Source organism: Etheostoma spectabile, chromosome 11 (assembly GCF_008692095.1).
Source record: "Etheostoma spectabile isolate EspeVRDwgs_2016 chromosome 11, UIUC_Espe_1.0, whole genome shotgun sequence".
NCBI classification, from domain to species: domain Eukaryota; kingdom Metazoa; phylum Chordata; class Actinopteri; order Perciformes; family Percidae; genus Etheostoma; species Etheostoma spectabile.
Window position 1 is genome coordinate 14,157,625 of NC_045743.1, and position 11,428 is coordinate 14,169,052.

At 41.0% G+C, this 11,428-nt stretch overlaps 1 protein-coding gene and 1 long non-coding RNA gene across 2 annotated transcripts in view; one reads left to right on the forward strand and one right to left on the reverse strand.

Moving 5' to 3' along the window:
• The window catches only part of asic4a (acid-sensing (proton-gated) ion channel family member 4a), a 91,655-nt gene extending 86,623 nt beyond the window's left edge, over positions 1–5,032 (reverse strand). Inside the window, 1 exon segment of the mRNA XM_032530113.1 lies at positions 3,978–5,032. Coding sequence (XP_032386004.1) covers positions 3,978–4,553 — 576 coding nt within the window. The 5' untranslated portion in view covers positions 4,554–5,032.
• On the forward strand, positions 2,955–11,114 carry LOC116698276 (uncharacterized). Its single transcript, XR_004334170.1, has 3 exons — positions 2,955–2,965; positions 7,837–7,842; positions 11,016–11,114. It is a non-coding gene; the product is annotated as an uncharacterized LOC116698276 (long non-coding RNA).
• Positions 11,115–11,428: the final 314 nt, after the last annotated feature.

Below are 11,428 nucleotides of genomic sequence, written 5' to 3' on the forward strand. Positions count from 1 at the left end.
TGTTGGCCTCCAGGGTTGGGTGTGTGGATCAGATATCAGACAGCATGCTAAGCTGCAGGGACACCCACAGCAGTGGAACTGTAGACGGCTAATTGACAGGCTGGTGGTGACGAAGCTGGTCCAGATAGCCAGTCACTTTCACGCTCTTACACTCCTCGCTCTCCACCAGGGGGAAGGCGGGTGGCTTGGCAAGATGCGAGTGTGTGTAGGCTGTTAAAGGGTGTGTTGCAGACCCACTAGGGAGGTAGATGTCACTCTCAGTCATCTGCACATGTAGACAGCTCATTTTCACACACACAAACAGCACATGTAGACAGCTCATTTTCACATCCACGCACCACCCGCGCCACCACACACACACACACACACACACACACACACACACACACACACACACACACACACACACACACACACACACACACACACACACACACACCACACACACACACAACTGAGAAAGAAATCCTGTTGTGCATGGGAGTTTTAAGTCAAGGCATATATTTCTAGTGGCTACAGGGAGAATCACATTCAAGTATCTTTTTACAAAATGCTTGAAAACCCCACAAGTAAGAGACCGACAAGTTGTGCTATCTTGAACCTGAAAGTTAAAAATAAAACTTGTGGACGGCTTCAGCATGACAGAAAAATATTAAACTTGTTTCATGTTGTAGGTTTGGTGACTCATCTCTGTATGCTTGCAGGTAAAAAAACCCTATAGGTAAAATTCACACACGTCACACTCAAATGCTGCCCTACTCTATGTGCAGCCCTCTAGGTTTAAGCGCATGCTGTACCCACGGCTCGTATATTTGCTTTTTCTGTTTGTGCTTTTAACATGTTTTTCTTTTGCTCACAATATGTTTTTTTTCTGATGGACCACACAAGGGCAGTACACTCACTGAGGTCAACTCACAATAACATCTCTTTTGTACCATTTGTTCACAGTATTGATTCAATTAATTTAGTTCAGGATTTCATCCAAGTATGAAGGATAGGACGAGTAAGGGGGAGGGGGGGGGGGGGGTAAGCATCATCTATGGCTTACACTATTAAACTTTCAATTATCTATAAAACACACAATAGGGGCTTCAGTCAATGTGATGACAGATTGCAGGTGGAGAGCTCCTCAGTGTTGTCCCCGTTAACCCAGGATTTTATAGCTCGCCTCGCATGCCACCCTATAGCCGTTTAGTTATCGCCATGAATATATGCAAAAGCGATCTGTCCTTGCTGAGAGCAAAATCTGATAATGCAGCAGCAAACACAGCTGAGAGTCAGAGCAAACCAATTCAGAGCACTGTTTAAAAAAAGCCAAAGGGAGCGCTGCTCATCTCCGCGACAGCACAACACAATAGATGAACAATTATTCAGAGTTAGACTGGAAGAAAAATAATCTATTTATTCATGGCTTGTTAAATCAGCTTTATCTTCTGTGATTAATCCAAGTCAATAATGTAATCTTTAATTATAAAGAATGGCCTTATTACCTACGTCAAATAATCACGCCGGTCCACGATGTTGAAAAGGGGCAAACAAATTTCTCTGCTACGTGATTATGTATTTTTCTGCCATAAATTAGAGCAGCCAGACAATTTTGTTTGAGCCTTGAGACTTGTATTTATTTAAATCTTCTGAACAGGGAAAGCACAAAAGCCAATTCATGTTTTTTTGTCATAAACTAATAACGTAAAATAGAGATAGGATAGTTGGGGATAGTTTTTTTGTAATGCAAGTATTTTAAAGCACACATGCGAGGCAGGGTGTTTTGTCTAAATTAACCATTCAAACGCCATGGTGAACTAAATAATGAGCAATTACTTGAAATTCTTTGCGGGATAAAACAAAATGATAACCAGAGGTCCATTGCTTTTTACATTAGATTCTGAAATGTCAGAATATATTTCAAATATATTTCAACATGCAATTTTCCCAAGAGCCCCAAATCCATGTTGCCATTACCAAAATGAAACATCTGGAGCTCCGAGAATGATCAATCGAGAGAAAAACACATTACAAGAAGCGGGTCTTGAAGGCCCCATGAGAGGACAAATAATGACCGATGCAGGCAGCAGACTTTTGTATGCATGTGTGCACGAGGCTTAGTACATTCTTACATGTGATTAATAGCACACCAACTGTACTATTGGCTGCCTTGCTGTAACAAATGATGTGCAATTTGTAGTTACAAAATACACAATTCACATAAACAAAAACAGAGGAGTGAATGTGTGTGACTGAGTTTGCACTCTTACATTCTGCTCTCCTGCCTGGTCCCACAGCTCCCACTCTATGCACTGTTTTGTTCCCCACCAGGACTCGGACTAGGTGATTTGTAATGCTTGGAGGCAGCAAGTAGCCTGTAACAAATCTAACTGACAGCCCCTGAAAATGCAGATCACATCGCCGACAGAGAGGAAACAGCAGCTTCGGGAACCTTTTACAGGATCTTAATCTGTGATGAAGTCACCCAGTGTCCAAAGAGAGCTATAGGACGCTTCATAGACTGACATGGGACAGACTGGATTTTTCCTGGATGTCAGGATTGTCTGCTAATTAATGTACTCAGGGAGGACCGAGTGTCAAAGTGTCAGAGGACATTGCCATCAAATGGGCTAGAAGCACATTATAAACTTTTTGAGTCATGTTGTTGCTTCAGAGTGAATTTCATCAAACTTTTTGGCGTCCTCTAAGAGCCTGGCATTTTCTTTTCCCAGATAGAAATGAAATTGTTTTTGGAGGAGGACCCATTATCATGGCACAGTTAATTTTACATCTCCATGTAATGGGCTGGCTTAAATACAACAAATTAAAATAAAAACCTCAATAGGCTGTTACAGAAAATGACTGAGAAGCAGTGAAATGTCATTATTTATTTGCTGTAATTTGGCACATCAGAGGTAATGTAGTGCCATCCCTGTGATAAGACGGAATCTTTAGGTCTCAGGAAGGTGAGCATTTCAATGTTCAACATACCCTATTAAGACTTGACACCTGCACTTCATCATCACTAAAGCAATTGCATATTCCTATTCCTGCAGGAGAGATGGGGAAATCCATCTCGAGCAAGGACAGTGCCTTTAATAAATAGTGCACAGAACACAGGCACAAACTCTCCCTCTTTCACCTGATCCCCCTCTCTCTCGCACACACACGCTCACACACACACACACACACACTCTCTCTCTCTCTCATGGAAATTGTTTCATTCCTTTTAGTCAATCTGGCTAATGCAAAAATCATGTATGTCTGTCTTTAAATATTTAATCCTAACAGCAAGATTGAAATACAACGTTGAAGAAGCATTACTCCATCAAGAGCTCAGAGAAAGAGAGAGAGAGAGCTCAGAGAGAGAGAGAGAGAAAGAGAGAGAGAAAAAAGCATCTGCTCTGCAATGTCAGAAAGAGAGTGGGGGAGCAACAGTGAGAGATGGAAAAGAGAGGAACAAGAAACTCGGCTATTTTCAATGACAATTTTATTGCCATGCACTCTCAGCTACTGGAGATGGAGGCAGCATTAAAGCACAGTTTGCCTTGGAATAGTATACAACCACACACGACAGCTCTCTGTTTCTCTTTGGGAGCAGCCTTTGTTCTTTGCCATAATAGATTCGGGTACAGGCTGAAACACACGGCTGAAGAGAAGCACTGTTGCAGCTTGGAACTAAGTGAGAAGGAATACAGCTCAACAACTGAGCCAAAGTCATGAATCTTGCAAGCAGAACTATATCGTGGAACCAAATGGCCCCTAGAGATGAGTACATGCCTTTGCCTTAAAGTATTTATTTTGCTTTCATGCTTATAAGTAGTTTTGCATGAACAAGACAAGTCTGTTTGTTGTTTTCTAAAATGTGAAAGTGTTACTTTTACTGAACTTGTTTTATACAAAAAGCTTTGATAAAGCCAAGAAATCACGAGGAAGTAATGTAATAGGATAGGAGTCCGACAAAGACAGAACTTTGAGAAACTTTCACTCACCACAGAGAAGTCCTCGACTGAACAGTTCTGTCCACTGAAATTGCAGCTCATGAGCATCTCTTCTAACTGATGTCCTGTCCTGTTGAAGATGTCCTGCATGTCAGGGGCAGGATACATCAAATCAGTAGGTTTGTGCCCATCCTTGTTTTTTGGGGGCAGACCTGTTAAGTTAGCCAGGTGGTAGATGTCGGCATCGGTGAGCGCGGAGAAGCGAAAGCGGTTGATGTTGCAAATGGTCACAGCAGGGAAAACCATCTCTGGGGTCGCCTCTTCATTCAGAGCCGTGACATGAGGGTGCTCCAGGTAAGAGATAGCACACTTAGCCGCTTGGTATAGAAACAGCACCAGTGAAGTCAAAAAGGCAAGAGCCCAGAGAGTCTGCCGGATGCCCAGGCGACCAGAGACAAAGATGTGGTTAATCCCATGAAGAGAGCAGGAGTTCGCAAACCTGGCCAAGTCCTTCACCGGAGGTGTGCAGCTCTCCTCGATCAGGCTCTCCTTGTCCCCATCCTGCTTGTTTTTTTGCTTCTCATCCTCCTCTGCAAATTTGATTTTGCAAACAAATTCGATAGGCATGGGGGCAGCCAGGTCTGCGTTTTGGTTTTGTTTATGATTGCAGCTATCAGCCCTGGATCACTTCCCTCCTACTTGCTTGGCTTTCTGTCCTCTGAGCAAGAAACAACTCCAGAAAGAAGAGAAAAAGACAGGAGAGAGTTTGTTGTTGCTGCTGCTGCTGCTGCTGCCGTTGATGCCTCTGCTGTGACTGATAGTGCTGCCGCTGCTTCTGCCGCCACGGCTCCTAGTGACTAAAGCGCTGCTGCTGCTGTGCTGTTACTGCTCTGAACGCTTGTCTCACTACTTGATCAGCTCACAGTCTCGCTTATCAGCAGTAATACAGCTGTCATATAAAAAAAAAAAACACCCTTGCACACTGCCTCAGACCCACAGATGAAAATGCAGCATTTTTTAGTCGGACTGAAATAGGCACAGGGTACTTAATAATTCATGAGAAGGTTACATTGTGATTATTTCCTCCTCACTGGCGCGAGTCACAACTTCCCTCGGTCATCCCTGCGCTTCCCGCAGAAAGCCCCCCTGCTGTTTAATCCGCTTGTTAGGACAGCGCTTCCACTTATTGACCCGAATAAAGTTGGTGTCAAAGGTTGTTCAGCCAAACATCCGGTGTTTGATGTGCATCGCACAGGGTCATCGCTTTTTAATGCCCCCCTTAGTAAGGTCTCTGGAACATGCCTAATTGAAACAATAACGAGGAGTGCGAGAAATGGAATTGAGCACAAGCGACTGCTGGCAATCAATCTTGTCTTTGCAACAAAAAAGTAAAAGACTATTGATCGAGCGGACGTGTCTGTCAGAGACTTAAGATAGGCAGTACAATGGTGTTTTCTTATCAGGAACTAATGGTATCATCACAAGACTCCTGCACGAATTCGAATTTGTAAATGGCTCCTGTTTTGGACCCCAACGCTGCTAAAGATGTTGAAATAAAGTATTGATCTGCTTCCGTCCCTATCCTTTACAGTGTGTGTCTTAGTGCTGTTAATGGCCCTTTTCCAAGTTGCCAAACAAAATTATGCAAATGCTAGTCAGAAAAGTGAGATCCCTAATGCATGTGATTCCCCTTTAAATGGAATTAGTCATGCGGGTCACATTCGCATCACAAGGGGCTGGGACCTCGAGAGAAAAGGAATATTTAAAAGTGAATTCAACCGCTACAAACACACGTGCCAAGTCAAGTCCGAGCAGGCATCAGAAATGCATTAATCAAAAGACTGCCGAACAAATAAGGGTACAGAAGAAAAAAAGGAAAAAAATATGACTTAATCAAAAACCAAATGTTTAGAAAAATCAGATCTAAATCAGATTAAAATTCTATACTAAATCTTGTTGGCTGGTTAAATAACATCTCGTTCAGGGACAGAACAACGTGAGAACAAAATCACCTACTGTAACTGCCTTTTTTCTTTATGTTTTTTATCGTTGTAATGCTTTTTATACTTTTTTTATATAGTAGGATTGTCTTTTTACGGCGTGTTTTTTCTGCTAGATAAACAGAGATATCCAGGATATTGCCTTTATTCCATGGAAGTGAAGTGTCCATGGTTTAGCTGTGCCTCTGGCAGGCACTAAGGTCTGCTAACCACAGAGTGTTTTATGTAGTCACTCCCAGAGGATGCTGGGCTTATTTACAGTCTCACAGAGGAAATGAAAGCTCACAGTCCACGCCATGACTAAATACCAAATGTGAATAAAAAACACGCAGGCACATCTGGCACATGAAAACCATTCAAGGAGTGCTTGGCATTATGTTTGTTTGTCAGAGCCAATAACACTCCAAAGCCCAGGCCTGTTTCGTGTTTGAGGCCCTACAAATGAGATACAATCGATTAAATGTCACTGACCTTCAAGTTTTTTTCAAACTATCAATAATTTCACATATAATTTTACATATTTTGAACCAGAATCTAATACTTTTAATTTTTGAGTAAAACACCACAGGGTACAGTGGAACAGAAGATGGAAAAAAATAAGCTCCAAATTTGAAGATATTTAGTAATAAACTGCTACGGGAGCCCTGCTACCGCTTCCTGATTGTTGTTTCCGAATGTGCTTCCCCTGGAACAGGGACTTTTTTGTGTTCAGGAACTAAAGCCAAGATACTAAATTTAGACCCTTGTTCCTCCATTTAGCACCAGCCCAGTCTCATGGCAGTTCGTTAAATGGTCACGTTCCCATTTCATGGTGACCACCACAAAATAAACAAGAAAATCGTGTCCCTGTTGACGAATCAACAAATCAAAATAATGTGACCATTTCAACTGCTGTGAGATTGGGTTGTTAGTACACAGGTTCCTGAGATCTTGGAAAATGTGCTATGAGAACAGGACATTATGCTGGTCTCCTGCTAAGTATTTGTTTTTAACACGGCTATCAAAGAGTGAGCATTCAGTATATGTTGAACTATTAATCAAAATCAATACAGCATTTTATTTTCCCCTATTGGTAAGCAAACGTCATTTATAGTATTAAAGGCAAAACGTTCTAAAGAAAGGTGTGTTTGCGGGGCGGTTGTTAGCTCACCAACTAAGAGAGTTCGTCCCATGTTGGCTGAGACCTGCAGCGGCGCGGGTTCGAGTCTGACCTGCTGCCCTTTTGCTGCGTGTCATCCCCATTCTCTCTCCCTTGTCTATCCACTGTATCTACACAATGCAGGAAAAAGCCCACAAAATATCTTTTTTTTGCGTTGGTTGAAAGACAATTTCAGTGCATGTCATGGAACCGGAAATTCTTCATTAACCAGCTCCAATTGTGGGGCCAGTCTCTTAGTGGTTTGAAGCCCAGAGTTTTTACCTGCAGTATCCTGTGACCCCAAGAGGGGGCCTCCGCCAGGAAACCTGATTTGCACAATTTCTGGGGTGGTAGTAGGTCCGAAGGGTTTTGGTTTGGGAACCGGAGGGTCGCAGGTTCAATTCCCCGCACGGACCAAAGTACAGAGTGTTAACTGGTAGCTGGAGAGATGCCAGTTTACCTCCTTCTTGAGCAAGGCACCAAACCCCCCTCAACCGATCAGGGCGCCTGTTCAGCAGTCACAACCCCCCCACACTCTGATATCTTTCCATTAGTGCATGTATAGGACCTTAGCATGTGTGTGTATTCAGGCCTGTGTGTAGTGTGTAATAACTTGTAATTTCCCTATAGGGGATCAGTAAATGGAATACAATACAAGACTCCTAAAATCTAATTGGCCAAACACCATACGAGCTGGATAATCTTGTGTAAATAGAAAGTTGTGAGACAAACATGGGAAAGTATTACTTTAGTATTTGTACCATGTGAGAAGAAATAAGTACATACACATGATGGTCCGTACACAGTGTTTAAATTCAATTCAATTAAAGGAAGTGCATTACATTATACGAAGCAGAGCAAAAAAGGATTCAGCCTTCAGTTTCTATGGCAATAAATGACCTTGTTCTCCACGTCTATCAATTAAGTCAAAAGTGTATTTTCTGTGGGTTCGATTTTTACATTATGAAAGAAAGGAGGCTCGTGGCAAGAGGTTGATGTCTATGACTGTAAAAGCAGAGGTACTGGAAACAGTTTTCATATTTAAAATACATAAATAATGATAAGATTATGTATATAGTGCCATCTCATCGTGTTTATTTATATTTCATTATTTTATATTTTACTATTTAAATTTTCTATTTTGTTTGTTTATGTTATTTCTGTTATCTGTGATTTAACTGTCATTTTGAGAGCTGCTAAACTGTGTTTCGTTGTTGAAAACAATGGCATACAATAATAACAATAACATGTGCTTCTCACTCTGCAAGCAAGGACATTAATAATCAAACAGTAGACCCAAAGTCTAGATCCATACTTGCGGGAACAAAATTAACTCAAGGTTTGAAATTAGCTTTAAACTGCATCTGAAAACGTTCATCCTCTGTGGAGGACCGGGACATGCAGTTGAAGGCTCTGGAAAAAGCTTGTATTGTAGGTGGACCCGAGTTATTATAGTCAAACCTAAATTAAGCTCAGAGATGTTGTCATCTTCTGCTGTGTGCTTAGAACTGGTGAATTTACAGCTCACATCAACTTAATACAATATAGGGTCTGGCTTTTGATTGATATCAATTGTCGGCAAATATTTTTTTTACTCAGTTTCCTCTTAGCGTTTTTAGCGTATTAAAGGTTTTTTCCCAACCTTTAATTCACAGTTAATTAATATCCAATATCTAATGCTGTCCAAACTGCTCCAAATTCCAAACTCCAAGTTCATCGGGTACCCAGGAAACCAAGTGTGAAGTAGATTGTAAAAACGGTTCATGTGAGATGTAAAGTTACAACATTAACATACATTGGAATTGTTATTTTGTATATTAGGACTATACGTTTATGCTTAATCTATATTCAATAACTGTAGGAAAAAAAAGCTAGACATGCACTGCAATTCAATCCCTAAGGTGCAGCCACGAGATAGGCCTGCCCACTGATAGATTTGACATACACTCCCCATTGATTTGGCACACAGAGCAGCACAACTTTTAGACTTGCATGTGTGTAATTTCTATTTGACTGGTATTAATGTGTTCATAACAAATAATGAAGACTCAATGCAACAAAGGCTGCTGCTACCTCAGCAGTAACACAGGCAGGTATCTGTGGTCAACAGAGAACTTGGCTCTTTGGAGCCAGCAGGGGAAATGTCATATTTGCATAAAAGCCACAGAACATTGTATTTCTGGTTTTTCTCGACGTTTCGAATGTGGAATTGGGGAGGCTGCAGACGTCAGGCAGATATTTGCTCTTTTTTTCCTTGAGCTAAGAGAGGAAACTTTAGATTGTACTGTTGCTATCTAATGAGAAAAGGTACTGAAGGGTACTTGAGTAAATTAAGTCACTAAGGTCTGTGTTCAGAAAGCCTTTCATTGTTTTTATTCTTTATCTCCATCCAATAACTAGAGCCCACGTTTAAACTGTGCCCTCTTTTTCATACCTAGTCCATTACTACAATTAATGTAATAGTTTATCTTAAATCAGTGTCATTTATTTCTCTTAGATGTACCTGCTCTGGGTTGAGCTTTGTACACCGAAGGCTATTCAATATAATTATGTTGTGATGGAAATGTCTGCAGTTTCTGAGCCTCATTTGCTTCTGTTCAAATCAAAGAAATTTTTTGTCTTGTCCACAAGAAATCCATGCACGCCCAGATGTCCGCACATAAGCCGTGACAAAGAGCCCTGCAAATGCAAAGAGCCACCTTCATCACCGGGTAAACTGTAAATTAAATTCCAAGGGGATGACATCCATGCCCCCTAAAGGCCATTAATAATATCAGGCCTCTCAGATTTGCATATATGACATGGTGGTGCCCCACCAACATTCTCGACGTTCTGTTTGATGGTCATATCTGAACCAAATCAAAAAAAAGATTAGACTTTCATTCATGACAGATAGTCTCAATTCAAAACTGCACATTCAAAGGATTGTATATTGACAGATTGACAAGTAAATTCAAGCAAGTCATGGCATATGGAACAACCGCTTTGGCTCTGTTATATGCAACTATTTGCTTTTTCTCTATGCTTGTTCTAGTTTGTCATCACAAACCCACAGTCCCCAAAATGTCACATACAGTTGCCAAAATTATTGTTCTCTCGAGCTCTTGTTCTCCAAAGTTATTTAGACTCACCTCCTGCACCCTAACGCTGGGAGCATGCACAACTGTAACAGACTCCAACTACCCCGCTCTACTGCCGCTTTACTGTGCCTCCCTTCAGCTGAAAGTACACAACAATTAGAAGGGCTGGCTTTACTGTTCATAACTAAACTCACTCAACTACCTATATCAAGGTACGTTGTGTGGTTAGTGAACACCACAACTGGCTATTCTGGTTAAAGTGATGCTGATCAAATGTAATGTAAAATAACCAATGTACTGTTTTTCAGAGAAAATATTTAACATGCCTCCTTGAAATGATGTAGAAGTTTAAGACAACATATTCTAAGACAAAGATTATATGCCCATCAATAAACACAATGACAAGTTCAAACAAGTTTAGTAGCCATTATGCCATGAACTACTACAAAGAACTGCTACAAACTATTAATTTTTTCTATTTTTGTTATTGCCACTCTTCATTCTAACCCCAACCGGCCCGTCAGACACCGCCTACCAAGAGCCTGGGTCTGACCGAGGTTTCTTCCTAAAAGGAAGTTTTTCCTCGCCACTGTCGCACTGTTGCTTGCTCTGGAGGAAACTACTAGAACTGTTGGGTCCTTGTAAATTCTGGAGTGTGGTCTATCTGTAAAGTGTCTTGAGATAACTCTTGTTATGAATTGATACTATAAATAAAATTGAATTGAATTGAATTGAATAGTAAAGTGATATCAAAAAAACAAACTATGGCAGAGAGCAATGCACGACACTCACATTACACAATGCCAATATTTACAGTGATCAAAAGGCCTAAGATAAAGCACAACAGGCCACCAACTAGGTAGTTTAAAAGTTAAAGCTATAGTTCTTAGTTTCTGTCGCCTCCATGAGGAATTATAAGTAATAACAACAAAACTGTTGTTGCATCCACATGACACAAGCCTTCGGTGATTGGTGAATGTAATGGATATTCATTAATATAAAAAGGTTACGCACTAAAGCTTTAAGGCAAAGAAATACGAATACAAATAATGTCCAGTCCATAGAAAACTGTTTATATCAAATGAAGCCTGGTGAAACATCATGACCACACACATGGTGAGGGATCAAAGTGCTTTGCGAACCCACATGGTCTAAATGTCTGCTCATTTGTGATTTTGGATTAGGCGGATTCTACGGTGAAACTACAGAGGTGGATTTGAAAGCATTCACTAACCAGTTCAGAAATTCTCAACACTTTTTCTTACAGTAGCTTTCGTCACCATG